The following is a 20,141-nucleotide window of genomic DNA, read 5'->3' as shown; positions in this document are numbered from 1 at the left end:
CTGCTGCCTGGTGGATTGGAATCCTATACAAATAAATAAGATCTTTGACTGGATAAAGATAGGACACGCATAGGCCATAACATAAGTAGTAACATAACATAAAAATGAATTCACAGATTTTTACTAGGAAGTATTTTTAGGAGATTTTGGATAAAAACGAACTTTATTTTAATGATATAACATTACGTATGTATGGTCACAACTAGAAAGTTTTAAACTTGGAACCTTGAACGCACTCTTTTGTGGTAGCTATTAATGTGGTATAGTTGGTACCCCGTTTAAACCATGTATATTTGTCTATGTGTGCTGTAATATTTTCGTCACGAAATACGAATACGTTCACAGTGACATGTAGATGTGTTAGTAAATTAAATGGCGACTTGTGAATAGAGACGTATTTCAACAAAATATCGTTTACAGAGATTTACAAAACCTTTATATCAAATATCGTGCAACAAATATTACACTGAATTAATTAAAATGCGCTCAGTTGTGGAAATCGGAGCTAGCGTCCCAGCCTTTTTGGGAAAATTATGGAAATTGGTTAATGATTCAGAGACCAATCATTTGATTTCATGGAGCCCTGTGAGTTATTTTTTTAGATATATCCGAGAAAATCTTAATTACTGTATGCTGGCTATATAATACATTTCCTATAAATGCTATATTATGCTATATATTGCATAATATTTCATTGGAAAGTCGGTAAAAACAACCTGCACTCTACAGTTGACAGACCGTCATTGAAAATTCAATAAATAAATAGATAAACATGTCACGAATTTTACCATGCTCTGGGATTTTAGTAAATAAATCGTATGAACCTACCTAAAAAAAAGCTCTTATTACGTTTATACCTAACCTACACATACAGTTTGATCAACAGGAAGTTGTATGATTTCTGCTATTAGTAAACAGTACTTTTCCATTGCCTTTGGTAACTTCTTATTATATACACCACTACTTATTTGACTTTAAAGCAATATATATAAAACGAAGATGAAAATTCCAAATATGTATTATCATAAATCTGCTTTTTCACACAACCATCTGGTACAGTGGGATTATTCAGGATCCAGATTACAATCTCCTAATAAAATTTTACTGATGCCTCCTTAATGCGCCGGAAACCTTCCACAATATTTGTGACTAATTATGTCATGCTCATATTAAAACATTGAACTAGTTAGACAGAAATGTACACACTTGGGTCAGCGGTAAGGTTAGGTTTAGGTGTCCTACTATCATCAGAAGAGTTAGCTTAGCTAAATTACAAATTACATTATGAGATAGCATATAGGAAAGATGGATAAATAAGTAAAATAGCAAATTTTATAATAACATAGCTAACAAATAAAATATTAATTTTAATTTTAAAATTTGCTATAAAACTGCTAAAGGATAAGTGGACATAGTTTAAAAAAAAGAGTACAACCCTGATTAAGGTAGTTTTTAAACCAATTTAGTGTTAGGTATAGTAATATTTTTATAGTAGTCAGTTTATAAATCCCGTAAAGTAACTAATCCTTGAAATGGATGGAAATTGAGTAATGCTTGCCTAGCGACAACTAGCTAAACAATAAAACGTAGTTTAGTGTTGGTGGATATCCAAATAATCATCAATGAAACAGACTCCTACAAAAAGTATATGTAGGATATATTTATATAATGAGCTATTAAAATATGTGATCTTAAATTTGCAATTCTGAGACAAATTGTCCCTGAGATTTGCAGACACTTTTCAGTCTCAAAATAGAGTGAGACAATCAAAAAACTATTTCTCAATTCAATGAGTTAAAGAACTAGTGAATTAATAGGATATTTATCTTCCAGGGTGGGAAAACTTTTGTTATAAAAAATCAAGCTGACTTTGCCAGAGAACTTTTACCTCTTTATTATAAACATAATAACATGGCCAGTTTCATTAGGCAATTGAATATGTATGGATTTCATAAAATAACATCAGTTGAAAATGGTGGCTTAAGATATGAAAAAGATGAAATTGAATTCTCCCACCCATGCTTTATGCGTGGTCATGCCTATCTATTAGAGCATATTAAAAGAAAGATTGCAAATCCTAAGGCAATTGTAGCAAGCAATGAAGGTGGTGATAAAATTCTCCTTAAGCCTGAGCTAATGAACAAAGTATTAGCAGATGTAAAACAAATGAAAGGTAAACAAGAGAGCCTTGATGCTAAGTTTAGTGCAATGAAGCAGGAAAATGAAGCACTGTGGAGAGAGGTTGCAATACTACGACAGAAACACATCAAGCAACAGCAAATTGTAAACAATGTGAGTATCATATTATAATTATATTATGTGTTAAAATAAAATTTATAGTTATGATGAGGCAAACTATATACAAAAATTCAATAAAACAATTGGAGATTTTCTAAATTTTGCTAAACTCCCATATGCACTAGCACATCATATATGGTAGAGTGAGATAAATTACAATTACATTAATGAAAGCATAAAATTTTTAGTCATTTGGAGGCAATAATGTGAAATATTTGTGAATACCTAATAGAAATTTCAGTTAGATTTTTATTTTATTGCATCAAAATACAAATGAATAATATAAGAAAACAAATACAGTACACATATTTTGGATGTAAAGGTAGATTTATCATTAATAGTGATTTTTAATTTAATAATTTGGCCCAATGTCCCGTTACCATAGTTAGTGTAACTATGGTAACGGACATTGAGCAGTAACATGCTTCTGTTTTATTAATTATATGTGCATAGAGAATTCATGTGGCCTTGTGTGGCTAATATATCTACCCTATTTTTGCACTTAATATGTGTGCACAGTGAGGGCATGCATAAGTACCGCCAACATAGTTGTAGGTGTCAGGTATTATAGGGTGACCTTTACATGTCAGGTATTACAGGGTAACCTTAATCTTTGCACAGCTAGGCATGAGGCAATTATCTCCCTGGGGAAAGAACAAAAATGTATCTTTTCCCACAGCTAAATCACGTTTTATACTTGCACTATCCACTTACCTATGTTTATGATCACTATATGTGTAATAATAAACTTCTCCTATTCCATGTTCCCGGGCTTTAGCAGGGGTTCAATTATATGTCTTCATATTCTCTGGTAATCTGCTGGACCAAGTCTTCATTCTACTTAGTTTTCCCAATGTTAATGTAGCTGTTGCACATCTTTATATCCCAAGATCTCAAGACTTTACTGTCTCTCTTTCTTTAGCTCAAAGTAAAAGATGCACTTAGCTAGCCTCTCATAAAGCATTCTCATGATATACTAGCACCAATACAATTGTCTCTGCATTGGGTCAATTTATACTATTCCAAAATGTCAAAGCAATTAATATTGGATGAATAAAAATGAATAACCCTTCCAGGGATGGAAAAATTTTGTTAGTTTATCAATTTGTACAGGGAAAATTATACTGCTAATTGATTACTTTTAATTATCTCCATACAAATAAAAAAGTTCCCTCCACAAAACATTGCTTGATAACATCCTACATCACATAGCAGTATAACTTGCTGTGCCTGCTTTGCCAGATACTGGACAGTCAAATTCCCATAACGGGAAACACAAAATTGTATTTTATTACTTTATACTTTGCGGGTTAGACAGTGATGTGTGTTTTGTCATAAAATATTTATTATTATTTAAGAAAATCATAATTTTAAATTTTTTGTTCCAGCTAATACAATTCCTAATGTCTCTTGTCCAACCAACAAGAGCTCCCAACTCAAGTGGCAATAATGTAGGTGTTAAACGGCCATATCAGTTAATGATAAACAATGCCGCTCACAACTCGGGAACTGATGGTGCTTACCCTGGTAGGCTGAAGAATATAAAACTTGATAAGGATGCCTTAATGGAAGAATTGGCAGAAGACAATCTGGTATGTAATAATTATATAGTGTATACACACAGATTGTTGCAAACTAAAGGTTCACATTTGAATTATTGCAGTATCTCGTAAATTTTAGGTTAGCAGCAGTTAGATAATTTATTTGGCAGTATGAGTTATTAGTTGCCTGCATTAATTAATTCTGTATTTGCAGTAAAAACTAAATATTTACCTATTTTTATATGGTAATACAGTTTCATTTTCTTAGTGGGTAGCTTGCTGGGGGCACCAAGTTTGATCCTAGGGCTCTATAGTTTCAGAGTTATGTGCGTTTTGAGCAGTCACTTGCTTGATGGTAATAGAAAATATCCTCAGTTAACCTGCATGCCTAAAGGATTAAACGTTTGTGATTCCAATCTGCACTTGACCAGCCTGTACTGGGCTGTTTATTGTTTGATACTATGATTAAATCCTATATTTTAAAAACTTGATATTCCAATATTTTAGGAGGATGGTCCAACTATTCATGAACTGGCACATGATGATATCTTACATAATGAAGCATCTCAGGATTCTCTGGACCCATCTAGATATGTGTATGTTTCTGTCCTGGATTCTGACAACAACCAAATATCAGATTCTCGCAAAAGTACTGATCCATATCACGTCACAATGGATGATGGTGATGATATAGAAACAGGTATTTTAATAATATTAATAATAAATTGTTTTCATTTCCGCGGGAACTGTTTGCTCCCAGGATAACAAGTATCTTATTCCCTAGACTTTAATACAAGCATTCCTTTATAAAATTATTTGTTTTTAATTTGCCTTAATATCTGTTTAATCTATTGTGATTGCCAAATTGCTATAGTTTGTAAAAACATTGGCTGGTTTTTATCTCCGAGCATATCTAATCTCTGCTGTGATCTTAACTAATAAAGTTTTGATGTCCTTAGATGGTACCAGAATTTCGTTTCCAACAAGCAATACAGGCTATTTGAGGATACCTGACACTCCACCTATAATTACGTCACCATCACCAACATTAACAACTACGCCTCCAGTAAACAATCTGTCAATTGAACAAGCCATTAACAATGTGACATCTCCAGGAACATCCAAACCAAAGAATAGCAATAGCTTGAAAACTGCAATGGCTTCAAAGAGCTTACTCTCGCCAAGCAATTTTCACATAATGAACCCTTCACCAGATTTCAAGCTTCCCGCTGAGATATTTGCAAGCGACGACTCTGTTAGTGACACTGGTATTAATACAGCAGAAGAAATAAATACAGACCACACGTTCACTGGTGAACAAATGACAAAAGACAAAATGTTCGGTGGAATTAATATTAAGGTGGAGAATAATGGCAAAAGAAGTTTTAAAGTTGCCAAAAAATCTAAAAAGTCCAGGGAACAGAACGCATGCACATTGAATCTAGCTGACATCAAGACAGAACTTCAAGATGATCTGGACTGGAACAATATGTCATTGGCTACTATGAACAATAATGCTAACGTAAATAGGTTACAGGCCATGTAAGTATTACAATATAACACAAAGTCCCCAATTATTATCAAAGTCCTAACAAAGTGCATAACACCTCAATGGATACATAGGTATATTGCTAAGACAATACCTTTCCGATAATATATGCTACCTTCTGCAATAAATGGACTATTTATAATCATACATTGTATGGATCATCATCAAGTATTTTCCCAAGCCAATGTGTGCATTTTTTAAGCATGCATGGCTTGAGAAATGTTGCTCAAAGGTAACTATTTGCTTCACACTGATAACACCTGGATAAAAATTCCTTGATTTTTATATCATGCGGATTTATTCTATGTTAATTTGAACGCGATACCTGAAGCCATATCCGGGATTAGGGTACATGGTTTACATAATCAGACTGAGAGACAAGTGAGACATAGTTAACTTATAAGCATTATGAATAGCATTACGATTTTTTTTTTATTGTTACCTCTAAAAATAAAAAAAACAAAAAACCCCTTAACTAACAGTTACGCTGGTTAAGTATTTCTAAGTTTGTAAAACTTGACTGAATTTAGATAATCATTATTCCTTTTCCTTCTCTACGGTCTACACACCAAAGCCGCCGACCGTCATGTTCCTACTTTGTCAACTTTGTCGGCGTCATGAAATCTGCAAGTCTCCGACGCAAAGCCGCCGGGCTGTGTCTGTCGGTCGGCGGCTTTGATGTTTACTCTATATATCTTCTTCTTAGCGTTCAGACTACGTTAATCCCAGGAAGCTGTATTGGACCATTGTGGTTGATTTAATTTAAGCTTGATATCTCTCGAACTAAGAGGAGAAGACTTGTACCCAGCTGTCGGACAGTCAGTCGTAAGTTTACTAATGAAATTATCGGAGGTTGTTCCAGGGGTTCAACAGTTAGTTTTCGGAGTTCTGATGAGATTTTATGAGGATGGCATCCAGCTGTCTGACAGTCAGTTGTCAGTGTTCTGATGAAATTTTATTTTTACATTGTCGTTTTGGTATTCAGGTGTAGGAGGGATAACATCAGTCAAAATCGGGATGAATATCCTTCCCACTTTGGACCGAATCCACACAACAACAAGTATGTGAATAAATTTAAATAATAATTCAGAATAATTTTCAACTCTAGTAGGCTACGATAAATATTTATTGAAAGAATATGTACTATTCAATACGAATGGACCTTGGTTCTTGAATAATTTAGTACATTATTGATTGTACAGCTACGTATCGATAAATATCTATAATCTGCTCTTTTTTCAATTCTCACAATTTTAAGGGATGCCACATCCCTTAAAATTGTTTAATTGCAATAGAAATAAATTGCCTGTTATAAGTAGCAAATTGGAAAATAAGCTTTTGTGAATAATAATAGTAAATAGTAAATAATAATAAAGCGGTTTTAAGGGATTACAAAGTAAAATTATATATATTGATCACTTGAAAATAAAGTAAGTTCCTACCTTAATAGAAAATCCACCAACGGCTGTATTGATAAAAACTTACAAGTCCCGCGTGTAATTATTGTGGCGCTAAATGTTACTAAACCTTGCTTGCACTTTATGCACTGCTTACTTCATTAGTAACAAAAAACCTTCGTGTATCCTCATACAAAGTTTTGTTTTTTAAATCTTTAATTTTTATCCCCTTTAATTGTTTTTTTTTTTATTTGGTAAAGCGGCAATAGAATTTATAAACGTTTTGTGAAATTTCCAACTCTATCTGATACAGCTAGATGCTTACACTGGGTTTTTGACCATAAAGTTAGAAAATTGTATATGCAACGTGTAACCGAATTACGAAGTACTGTTGAAGGGAACATGAGTATATTACATAAGGAATCACTTTGTAAAAATATTAAAGTAAAAGAAACATTTATTTTTCCATACAAACTAATTCAAATTACTCAAAGTGTTTACTTATCACTACCCTGTTAAAGATAAAAGACCGACACGCGTATAGTACAGTATAGTGACAGGAGTCACTTGATTTTAATTTTGCATGTAATGTTAGGGCTGTATCTGATTTCTTTCTGTAAAAACTATGGCAGTGGTTTACTCAAAAACTTTTAGCGTTTCGGTTTCACAGATAATTCTCAGAGACAGTAAATAATGTACCTATAAAACCTGTAAAGTAATATTTCATTTTTCATTTACACGTTGTATGTAAACATTTAGTGTAGACAGTGCTTTTGTGCAGGTATGATCTGCACATAAATGGACGGCGGGCCCGACAGGTCGAGGCCCTGTTGGCACCATTCGGATACGAACCATCAATGCTAACGTTAATTTAAATTTCAGGAATGACATTGATGATCATTTAGATACAATGCAGACGGATTTGGAATCGCTAAGAGAGCTGCTCAGAAGCGACACCTACTCCTTAGACACGAACACGTTGCTAGGGGTGAGTATCTTTTGTAACATTACCAAACTATACTGTTACTTTCTTTAATAATATAGACATGCTATTTAGGAACAAGGCTTATTACAAATGCGACAGTGAGTGCATTTCATCGGTTAGCTAGCAATTAAGGACATACGAAAAACATTATCTTAGCATATTATGCAAAGATCAAGAATGTAATAAATCCATCAATATTGCTAAGAAAAAGTTTATTTTTAACATTGCAGACGGATTTATCTTACGATTTTTGTTAAAAGTAATAAAATAACTGTTTAATGTGTAACCTAAAAAGTATGCTAATATTTTTTGCGCGTTAAATTTCACAAAGCGACGTTTTTTTGGCTTTTAATAAAGCCCAAAAATATATTGACTTGATTTTTTGATATTAAGGTTTCGAGAGTGAAAATCGATTTGCGAACCCACAATTAAACTTATGACTTACTTTTATATTCTCTTTTGCATACTTGTTTTATTATGATACTAAATATTATATTTTAATATCGTAATGAGACATGCAGTTTTAATATACCTTTTCACTCGGCGATGCGGAGCGAAGACGTACAAGATTGAAAACGTACTTGTGTGTCTAAGCAAAACAAATAAAAATCTGCGAGAGCATGCTCGAGCATTGTTTTCTCGCATACTTTAAAATATCGTTTAAACCTATTCAAATGAGTTTTAGGCAAGATATAAATAAAATATATCAATAGTTATAATAATAGTTGTCTCTGATTAGTGATTAATGCCCCAATGCTTGGCAAAAGCTTTGTATCTCTTAAGGAGAAGGATATAAAGCTTAGACTCGCTAAACTGCTGGCATGTTGGTTGATGGGCTTATTAAAACTTTTACTTGATCAATCAGGTCAAGGCGTAGTCAGGTGTTTACCTGGACCAACTGCTTGCGCGTATGTTTTTTTAATTTGCCTAAATTATATTTTAACAATAAATACCTCTCCCGTTCATAATAAAAGTGGACCAATAGCTGATAGTGGCGGAAGATTTAAAAAAATATACTTATATACTAATGTTTTTAAATTCTAATAACTAATTGGTACTGATTATTATCATGATTTATTATTATGAAGTCTATTATTATTCAGGAAATTTTAATTTGAGGCAATCATATTCAGTATCTATCACTATTTACAATACTCCCAAAATATAATTTAATTATTCATGGGAAATCGCCTGAGCATGCTTTCGCGGTTTGTGTTCCGGTCTACCTAGACCGACCAGACTATATAAAACTATATAGGTACTAAGATAAGGAAAAAAAGCTAAATAATTACACTAAACAATTTTTATTGTATCCTCATTTTCTCCGCATCCTTGTAGTTAACTCCGCGCCAGTTAGCCAATTATTGATCTGAATTACAGTCTTTAGTTAGGCTTTAAAAAAGTCGCGGACTGTTGCTAGTCAAGAGTAACAATTGTCCAACCCGGACTATGTTGTCGTAGTCTGATCTATAGATACTCGTCTAAAGGTATTGCGTTATTGTTGAAGTTGCGTCTGTAGTGAGCCCTGCACACAGACGCACTCGGTCACGCACACCGGCGCAGTGAGCCGCACACACAGGCGCAGTGAGTCGCACACATAGCCGCACACAGAAAGAGTGTGAAGTAAACAGATCAATGTTCAAGCGGCCGTGTTGGTAGCGCGGCTCGGAGTCACGTTGCAACCAACGTGTGGCGGGCGCGTGTGGAGACCCGTGCTCGAGAGTCGAGACGTCGGGGCTACGTAATAACGGGTTTTGCATTAAAATAATTGCCACTATCGCTGTTCGCTACTGCTGATTTCGTATCGTAACGTCACAGCGATTTGACATAGTTTCTGTAAATTATAAATATAATTATTAAACCGGATCATGTCTTAATGTTATTTACAAACACACCATGGTCAATTGAGACGTTTTTTTTGAGTTTGAGACTGTCTCAATCCATACATGTAAACACTTGTCTATTTATATAACAAAGGAGATAATTTATACCCTCTTGCAATCCAGCTGTTTTCTCTTTTCGTAACTCAACTCTCCTTTAGTAAAGACTATATTTCATAATAATCTCATTATTTTCATATTAAACGCTTCGTTATTTACAACACGACCGTGGTCAATTGAAACTTATTTTTTTGGCTTTGAATCTTTTGTTATGTATATAATAACAAAGAGATTAATTTATAGCCTTTCGCAATCCAGCTGCTTTCGATTTTAGTAAATCAGGGTGAGGGGCTTTTTTTTATATTAACTAATAAGGAATTTACTAATTGTGACGATATCTTCATAACGTTATAGCACCAAGCATTATATAGGCCAAGCAATATATTCTTTTATCCTTTCCTGCCTCAATCCTTTTGCTATTTTTTGAAGGGAAGAAGGAGAGCCTCGCGGTGCACGTCTGTAGGACTAGCACAGGCAGGAGTCAAAAATTATATCCCCCGATTATACCCCCGGGGATATTACTCACGTGTCATCCTGCTAAAGCACGTAAACATGGAATAGGAGAAGTTTAGCCTCGTTTATTATTAAACATATATTATTAGTATATTATTTCAACTCGTGCGCCAGGGCTCGGAGAGTTGATATAGCTGTGGTTTGTCCTTTCCCCGGGGAAATAATTGTCTCCTGCCCATGCTAGCCGTACAGGGCGCCTAGGTCGGGAAGCACTGGTATACAAAGCTATTCACAACTCGACCATGGTCAGTTTGAATTTATATTTTGGGCCTATGGCAACTACCTCAATCTATGAAAAAAAAAGAAATAAAACAAAGGATATTTATATATACCCTTTTGCATTTAGCTGTTTTCGTTTATTTAACTCAGCCCTATTATTATGAAAATTAAGCTTAATTTGCTATACTCCGCGATCAGCAGGAGAATCTGTGTGGTATAATTTATAATTACTTCAATCCGTATTCTCCACACCAAACAGATCCTCGGCAATGTACCCTCTACGCACGTTTCGCTCCAAAACCGGAGCATCCTCAGGAGATGTTGACTTTACAATGAACAATTGTTAAGAATAATTAAATAATAATTGTTAAATTAAGTTATGGATTTCCGCAAAGTAACGCCTGCTTCTATCCAATATTTAACTCAGCCCGCCTTGTATTGAAGCTATATGAAATATTGAATAACAACCACGTAATATTAATAGGCACGTTATCTTTATAATGTAATTCTACAACTCGAACATAATATAATACCCCATTACAACCCAGTTCTTTTTTTTTTTTTTTTTTTCGTAACTCATTATTCCCTATTCCAACAATCTTGGGTTGAGTCTATTTTACATTTCACTATTTTAATATTAAAGCGTTATGTCTGCCTTTTGTCGGGATGTTATAATATATACACATAATATGAATATAAACTTCTGTATTGTCCTCAGATTGAACAAAGTGTAAGACCAACAGTTTCTCACCATACCAAAGACAATGTAATTAATTGATGAGCGTTATCGGCGCAATTATAATATTTATTTATTAATAATTTATTTTATGAGAATATACGAATATACAATGTCGCGTGTCTAATTACGGTTATAATTACAGGAATTAGATGTAACTTTCAATAAGAAAAAAAACAATGTTTACATTTAAGTATCTTATTATTTTTTATTTACAATTAATAATATATTATTTATTTATTATATGAATATACTTCGGTATAATATAATAATATTATAATAGTAGTACAAGCGAAGCTTTTTTACGGGTAAGGGACCTAACATGAGCAAGCAGTAGCGGCATCTGCTGGCAACATCCTGCTAAGCCAAGGAGATTCGTGGCACGTTGCCATGAAATCGACGTCCAAATATCTTAGCAATAATAAAATGGTGCTTATACATGGTGCGCGGTGCTTATACCTAGTTTATGTAGACGGTGATTAATGTTTTTTTTTTCAGCAAGGCTGACTGCATAAACAGTATGATTCTGTCAAGTGTTCTACGGCGCTTCCAAGTTTACTTTTATTACGTATACGTATACTTAATTTTTCTTACCTTTCTTATAATGAAAACTATATTTTCATAACTTTGTGTGTTTCAAAATATAAAAGAAATGAGATGAAATGTAATTTTTATTACATACATTTAAAACATATTTTATAATTAAAAGTAACGAAAAATTTGTTTTCATTTTAAAACAGGTAGGAAAAAATCGACTATATTATATATTTTATATCTAGTTAATAATAATATATAGCTAGGATTTATTAATTTGCAATCTTCGATGAATAATAAATAAGATATGCTGTCCCATAAAAAAATCAAACAGGACAAGTGTCCCGTGCTGTTATATGTATAAAAATATTGAATAATATTATGGTACCAGTTTTGTTTCACAGAAATATTTAAAGTAAACTAAATTGGTAGATCCATAAATATTGCTGCCCTGTTAACAATGTTTCGCGAGGAAAAGGTTAGCACTTTTATTAGGCCAGTCGCCATTATATTTAAGTTTTTAACTAAATCCATACTAATAATAGAGCTCAAGAGTTAGTTTGTTCTATGATCGCACTTATAACTGGAACTACCAATCGGATAGCATAATTCTTGCGGACGGCTAAGACGGCTAAACCTTCATAAGGATCCTTCATCCCCAAAGGGGATATTAAGGGATGAAAGAGTGTAAGGAAATTAAGATAAAAATTGGTATTGACAATTAAATAAATATAATTCATGTTTCAGAAATTATATAAATTTCATTCCCAAAGGGGATGAAATTTTATTTGTTAGAATGCTTGAAACTCAGGATATTTTTGGAGCAGGCGGGTGAATTGATCGGTATGGTATATTCTTAGGATAGTGAAAGTTTATATGAGAAACTTATCAGAAGTTATCCGCGGACGCTAGTGTAAAATAAGGTTGTAACTCTCTGACAATCACTATCGATAAAAGGTTACCAAATAGTTTATGGTACTTATATGTGACGTACACTACAGCATACCAAGGTACTTATATAATGTATTATTTATCGAAGGTTTGAATTAAGAATAGGAATAATTTAAATCCCTTTAATACCTCAATCAATGTAAGTGGTGGAAAGTCGTCAGGTACATACTAGGTTTTCGTATTAGGTTGTGTACAAGTTTTCTGCATACTTGGTAAGGAAAGGGGAATATTAGTCGCGTTAGACATGGTAAACTTTGCTTTAAAAGAAAATTTAAAAATTATGTAAGTAAATTATTTAACTATTTTATTTAAATTTCGTTACATAATATTGTATTTTAAAGTTTTGCATAAAATATCTGTTATAGTCATTGGTAGCTTAATGATTCAAAGAAGTACATCTATTTCCAATTTTACCACTATTAGTGATGCGCGACATTCTGTATATTTGATATTTTCTCTGTGGATTTATCAATGCAACGTTTTTGCGTTTTCAGCTATTCGGATCAGATGATCCATTCTATGGGCTTGCTTACAATTCGTCGGATGAACGGGCTAAAACTAGCAATAATGGTAAGTTAACTACGCATTCACACACGCATTGAAACACATAAAATTTCGAACATTTTACATAAAAGTTAAAACACTCGGTTGGCCATGTGCTGAATTGGTGGCTATGACAAGGGAAAATTTACTTAAGGTGTTTTACGTTTGTAGTATTTTAAATTCACCACCATAAGGATAATGTTTTGTAATGCATCCGAAAATTGAGTAAAACGCCGAATATTAGATTAAGCATTGAAAGACGACGTAATAATGTCATCTTTCTATAATGGGTGGAACTTTATATTTGTGAACACATATTACTTAAATTTTTTATAAATTATGAACAGAATAACACTATTTGAAATTTATAACAATTTTAATTAATATGTTATATTACAAAAGGTTATAATACCAATATAACAGTGTCCATGAAAATAACATGATACATCGGGCGGTGGATTGCAACGTCTCTAGTTTTGTAACATATACTAGTGTCCTGAGTTTTCTTTACGTTTATGTTAATTGTAGATACAACAAAACAGTATCCGATGATTGATTTTGATTGGCTGATCAGTAGCAGCGATACAACCCCAGCAAACTAACTACCTCATCATATGGAAAGCTTGCTGCTGCATTCCAAATAACTTTTTGGATTTATTTTTGGTAATGGGTGAATATAAAATACCTGGTTACGGTCTACGATAAAGTTAGGGATTCGATGCTGTACCAGATATGATTCAAAATTAGAATCAGTTATACATTGCTTCTCGTGATTTATCTCCTCCTTCTGCGACTATCTTCACGAAGACGTAAACCCACCAAATATCTTCGAATCAAATCTGTTACGTCATCTAAGCATAAGTTAGGTTATGGTGTATTCTATATTTCCATCGCTATATTTGAGTCACCTTAATGCCTAGTGTGAGATTTATTACCCAGGTCCACCTATTTGTGTGCAAGTTAACTATGACTTGTATGAAAAGTGAAGCGCCATCTACTGAAAACACTGTTTCCCGGTATTGAACTAGATGGCGCTCTGTCGTTTCAAATCGAAGTTAACTTTCGCGCGATCAAATAGGTAGTAAATCTCATACACAGCACTCAGGTTATAAATCTTATCTTACATCTATCTCGCTCTCAATTTATATCGCTTACGGAGCACTATAATAATTTACGTAATAGTAGCGAGCGAGAGAGTTAGTGACGATTAAGATGGAAATACTCAGATTGTGGCAGTGGTACTATAAGGAATTCTCGGGGACCGTCCTCATCTACAAATTGATCGCCAATTTAAACTCTTCATGAATAATTTTTGCCAACTCGGGGGGGCGGGGTGTGGTGTGAAAGTACGATTTGTATGAAGTCGAAAGCGCGCCATATAGTGACAATAGCGCCAACTAGATTGCTCTTTTCATTCCATACAAATGGCAGTCCAACTCGTTAACGTAGATGTGGACGATACCCCTCAAGTTACGATATTGTAAGTGCAAAGAACGGTCTGAATGTAATGTGTAATTGTTTCATTGTTAATTAAAGCTATGAAGCTGAAAAGTGAGATTACAAATGTAAGCAGCGACGAAATTCGCGAAAACAACCAGAGCCCGATTACCGAAGACGATGGTAGCCATTTTGCCTTATTGTCGTAGTGGTATTGGTAGATCTTGTAGTTTCACTCTTAGGACCTTAATTATTAACGTGGCATAACGTCGGAATAGCATTATATGAATATCAGTAGTGTATGCATAAAAACTCAAGACGTTGCGAAACGTTTATTAATAAGGCTCTAAAAGAAACTTTTGAAAATTCTAAAGTAGATTTTAAATAAAAATAAAAGAATTAAAAATTATGAATTTATTTAACAAAATAAAAGTAGAGATGTTTTATTTGCACGGTTTTTGTTGAATTTCTATTTCATAATATATAATTTATTTCATCGCATGTTTGATTGGAATTTAAATTAGTTTCTACTATCTACCTAGTTGCCTGCAATTATATCAACCGCAAAAGGACTGCATCCAAAATACCAAACTGAAATTTGCTAAATTATTAGACACATAGGAAGTAAATGTTTCATATATATTTCACTTAAATTAAAGTACAAGTTTATTTTTTAAATATCAATACTGAATAGTCTTGGTTAATATAATGATAGAACTCTCAGGGCGCGCTGAATATGTCTACATCGGATGAAATATTTTTTAACAAAAAATAGAGTTAGTATTTTATAGCACGATAGAAAATAAATGAAATAGTTCGAACAATATTGTCGGTTTTAATTTCTGATCCTGTCCATATTTTGCTTCCTGCTCTTATTTTGAGGTCGACATAACATTATGTCTTCATACATGCAATTAATGTAGTTTTGGCATTATTTTTTTTGGGCGATATCATCAAACCTGCCCTCAAGTCTCCTTGGTGTTTTTATTTTTGTATGTACTGCTCGATTTAATTATTTTTAAATGAAAAAAGGACACAAATCAGTGCTAAAGGAACAAACTCTGTATTTTTTAAGAAATATCTATAGGAGAGCTATTTTATGCTTACTATGTCACATAGCAATACGTGGAAAATAAACACTATGCGCCACTACGACAACAGCCTCTAACATCAGCACTTATGCTATTTATATATTATTTTTGCAACGTTGTATTTTTTTCATACAAATTTTTACTATGTAAAATGAGTAATGTTTTCAATTCTGTTGTACACACATCCCTTTACGAAAGTAAATAGACTTATTTAATAACAGTGCTTTTTTTTTCGTTTATATGCTTTAATACCTGCAAATTTATTTTTTTATACATATTATACACAGTAGGAAGGTACACCAGAATTGTCACCATTTTATTATAAGGCGTAAATATAAGTTACACTTTTGAAAATTGTAAACACTAAATGCAAGGCCACGCTACGTGAGCTATACTGCATTTTTTATTTAAATAATGACGTTCTCAATTCATAATTATTCTAGTTTTTAAGTTTGCTCTCTTATTAGGGCTTATGTGATACTTCTGCAATTAGTTTCCACAATTTTTAATACAATATTATAACTTTAAAAAATGCTTGTAATATCACGCTGCATGAAAACGCGTCAGCGTTTATTCTGACGATATTCCAGATATTGTATGTTGAACAGCTAATGCTTAAGCTAATGCTTATTATTTTTCTCCATTTTGTTACCGTTACTTTAAGAGTAACTTTGTAATTTCGTTTTATTAGTTTACTCTAGGTTCGATTGATACTTATAAAACTTTTTTTATTCATATTTGATATAAATATAAATATTGGTGATCATTCGTGGGCCACTAAATTGAACCAAATTCAAGCTTGTTTGATATCAATAATTAAAGCTGGGGCTCTTTATTTTGTTTTTATATGGTAAAATATCCAATCTATTGTGAATTTCGATTATGAGTTTTTGTGGAACTAGCCGATTTTTTTTATTCAGTGCCCCACTGCTCTGGATAGGAATTTTCTTTCCGCAACTAGGTTTTCACACCAGTATTTGTATCTTTGCAAAATCGCCTACTATTTTGTTTTTATTGACCAAGCTGCCGTGTCTGTCATACTTAAGAGAAGGTAAAGGAACGCCTTACAAACTTTCAGCTTTAAAGCCCCCTTATTCCAACGGACCAAAAAACCACGAAGTACCTACCTAGCAGAAACTTTGTTTACATAAAAGCTTTAATATGGTTTATATTCTGTACTTACTAATCGACATTAATATTAAGTTCGTTTTTTAGTTCAACGGCTGCACCAGATCTTTTAATAAATATATATATATATATATAATAATATTTTTTTCTTGGGTAACTTTCAGCTGAAGGGAATCAGCTAATATCGTATACAGGGAATATTCCAGACTTTGGAGATATAAGTATGCCTGATCTGGAATGCGAGAATTCCCAGGAGGAGTGTTTGTCGCCGCGCCCTGGCAGTTCAATGCTCAACACTCCCCAGGTGACGCTCCAATCGCCCTCCTACCCCGTGCGACCTTGAAGAAGAACTAAACGTCGACGCCTCGGGATATAGGAAGGCAAGATCTCCAGATGATTCGTATGGAACGATTTTTGCGTTGAATTTAACGTATACTGACGTTAAAGAGCGTGCCTACACCAAGCTTGGTGTACGTGCATGGATCGTAACAAGCTCCCGAACATCATCGAAGCATATCAACGCCGAGTGAGCGAGTGTGGGATTCGCTAAATGGAGGGAATACTTTTTGTGAGAGTATATTGAGTTATGGTGTAGTGTTTCGTTTACTCGTATTTAAATTGTACGTAAACAATCTTTCAAGATATCAAGTGGGATCCCATTTTTGAACTACGATGCCCATCCATTGTACAAATACCGACAAATAATGAAAAGCAACATTAAAGTTCAAAAGACTGTAAGATATTTTACATTTTTCCCACTTAGCGAGCGTTAAAAAACAGTCAATATTTAAGATGTATTCAAAATTCATTAACTTTTCATTATTTATCCGACAAACAACCCCGTTAAATTTTACAAGCAAGTAATTTTTTTTTGTCCATGTTGATCGGTTCATACTGTTTTTATACATTTTGACAAACATGTTTGATTTCGTACAATTTTTTAGTTATGAACTGCTGATAGTGGGCAGGCATTTAATAATATTTATATTGCTTACTTTTATAATTGTAAATAATATTTCTTGCCTCTGTATTACAAACCATCCTATATTTCTCTTGTGATTTTTAAGATAAGTGCGTGCGTCTATGTTTAACTTTATTTAAACACATACATAATATAGATTTTATTCGGCAAATAATATAGGTGTACCTATTATTTTTGCTGCTTGGTGCCTTTGAAACTAGAACGCGTAATTAATATTTTTATACCATAGATACAATAGCAAGCATTTGTCATACTTTTATTTAAAAATTACCTTAAGAGCGTTTCAAATGAAACCGAATGCTTGATTAGATTAATGGAATATCGTGCTGGACGGCACAAGTAAAAGAATCATATTTCAACTCTTGTTGATTAAACTATAAGTTTTTATACATAGGTTATGGTAACTCTAATATCTCGACTAAATATTTGCGTTAAATCCGACTGACGACTTTTTGCCCACTCTGACTTTATTCCGACCCACGTCGGTCTACTTATAACTGGTTACAATACTGAGTACCTAAACAATATTTTCACTAGATCACGCCCTTTCTATTTCATACAAATCGTAGTTAACTCTCACGCATCAAATAAGTGAACTCTGTTACAAAAATCTCACACCTGGGTCCCTACCCAGAGCTGAGTGCATATTTGACGTGAACAGCATGATAGATGTTTAACCTGGGCAAAAAAAAACACATAAATATAAATTGCTTATTTCCCAACAATACAGGTTGTAAATTTTTTCTAAGGTAGACAATGCTTTCGTGCATATATGAAGCTCGCTTACTCTGTAACCAATTAGTTGTAGTAACTTCCTGTGTACATGAAAGATACCTATATTTTCGAATTCTGAAATTAACAAAAATTGTTTCGTAATGCGCTCAGCAACAATAATATATTAAAAAAAGCAAAAAACAAATCAATTGATTTGTGCTTCAGAATTCGGTTTATTGCGAAAAATGTTGATAACGAATGGTGTTTAATTAAACTTTTCTGGAGGGCATTTTATTTTATATATAATTAACAAACAAAACATGTTAGGAAAAGAACAAAATTAGTTTAACTTTAGTATGAATACGTCCAATAATAAAAGTAGCGTTCTGCCTAAAATAAAGCCTTCGATCAATAATGTACTAGATATACAATCCCATATAAAAACTGGCGGAACAAGTGTCTGATTTTAGTTTCTCAATTCAAGTAACATATTTGGAACTTTTTATTGATCATTAGCTTTCTCATTTCCAAAACTAACGAAAATAGGCTATCAATTCGTGAGTAAACTTTTATTTTCACGAAGCCCTCATAATGTCTAGTATATTACTGATCGCAGCATAAAACTGATCTGTATGAAATTTGTTTATCCGTAAGAAATGTAAACAGACTTTCTTTTGTACCAACATCACAATTAATTTATAATTATTAGATTATAAAAATCTATTAATCTTAAGCATTTCGTTATAAGTTACTTAGATAAACTATGAATATTTTATTAACTAAATGTAGCAGTGGTTTTGACCTGTATATATTTTGCTGTTGAATTTCAAATTAAAGTCATTCAAATTATAAGTATTCCCGTTTCGGAACTATGTAACGTATGCAACAATGTTATGTGTATTTGTCATGGTACCGTCTCAGTAAATAAATTAAAGCAGTATGGATACTACGAACAAACGTGCGAAACAGTACACTCACACAGATGCACGTTTTTACTAGGGCCCCAAAACTATTATAGAACTTGATTAGTCGGGCTCATGATGTCGAGACAAACGGTACGCTTGGCGTGGTACTGTACTGTAGATAGGTCGCGTAGAGTGCAGGCAATTATTTAATCTAGTTTCCATACATACGGCTTTACCTTATGTATTTACTGTGGTACATAAGGTAAAGCATAGTATAGCCGTGATAGGTAGTGATATTTAATTAATGGTTCAAGGCATTACTAGTCCCATTGTGATTGTATAATCCGTTATGTTTTTATTGATCTTAAACAAAGAAAAAAAAATATTAATTGAAATTTATATGTTGCTCAAGGATAGATCACATCTAATAGAGCTTAACAGTTTTTTCTATAGTTAAAAATTGGTTATTCAATTATTTAATCTTTTAACAATTCATACTGCTATAAATTGTCACGTAAGGAAAAAGCGTTATTAAGCTCCCTACGTGCGAGGTGTTGGTTTCAGCCCGGCGTAGTTCGGATATTATTGTCGCCCACCATACTCGTTTACGACATGTGTTAGAATTTTTTTACTTAAATTTTTTCTTGTTAAAGTAACATGAACTCAGCCATGTTTTGT

General features: G+C 33.1%; 1 protein-coding gene across 12 annotated transcripts; it reads left to right on the top strand.

The window, feature by feature from the left end:
• Window positions 1-343: 343 nt before the first annotated feature.
• Window positions 344-18,728, top strand: LOC120633493 (heat shock factor protein). Of its 12 annotated transcripts, none has more exons than XR_005659198.1 (11): window positions 344-585; window positions 1,834-2,292; window positions 3,687-3,890; window positions 4,347-4,539; window positions 4,799-5,381; window positions 6,374-6,448; window positions 7,668-7,773; window positions 11,161-11,208; window positions 13,158-13,233; window positions 13,735-13,869; window positions 17,027-17,113. XR_005659198.1 is itself a non-coding variant. In XM_039903716.1 (11 exons), the coding sequence occupies exons 1-11, from the start codon at window positions 481-483 to the stop codon at window positions 17,203-17,205; spliced, it is 2,076 nt and encodes a 691-aa protein (XP_039759650.1). In that variant the 5' UTR covers window positions 344-480; the 3' UTR covers window positions 17,206-18,728. The 12 variants fall into 12 exon arrangements, 10 of the variants coding, with proteins under 10 accessions (XP_039759650.1, XP_039759641.1, XP_039759665.1 ...); XR_005659199.1 differs by lacking the exon at window positions 17,027-17,113 and adding an exon at window positions 14,743-14,803; XM_039903716.1 differs by lacking the exon at window positions 13,735-13,869 and adding an exon at window positions 14,743-14,826 and having other exon boundaries at window positions 11,161-11,172; window positions 17,027-18,728.
• The last annotated feature ends 1,413 nt before the right edge of the window (window positions 18,729-20,141 follow it).

Source organism: Pararge aegeria, chromosome 2 (assembly GCF_905163445.1).
Source record: "Pararge aegeria chromosome 2, ilParAegt1.1, whole genome shotgun sequence".
In the NCBI taxonomy this organism is placed as follows: Eukaryota; Metazoa; Arthropoda; class Insecta; order Lepidoptera; family Nymphalidae; genus Pararge; species Pararge aegeria.
Note: the sequence above shows the minus strand (reverse complement) of the source record. Positions and strands in the feature narration are given on the sequence as shown.

Bases quoted from the DNA above. Each gene is read 5' to 3' on its own strand.
- LOC120633493 (XM_039903707.1), top strand. From the start codon at position 481: ATGCGCTCAGTTGTGGAAATCGGAGCTAGCGTCCCAGCCTTTTTGGGA. The intron at 4,540-4,798 runs GTATTTTAATAA...TGATGTCCTTAG, and splicing joins TGGTGATGATATAGAAACAG to ATGGTACCAGAATTTCGTTT. The intron at 7,774-11,160 runs GTGAGTATCTTT...TATTGTCCTCAG, and splicing joins ACACGAACACGTTGCTAGGG to ATTGAACAAAGTGTAAGACC.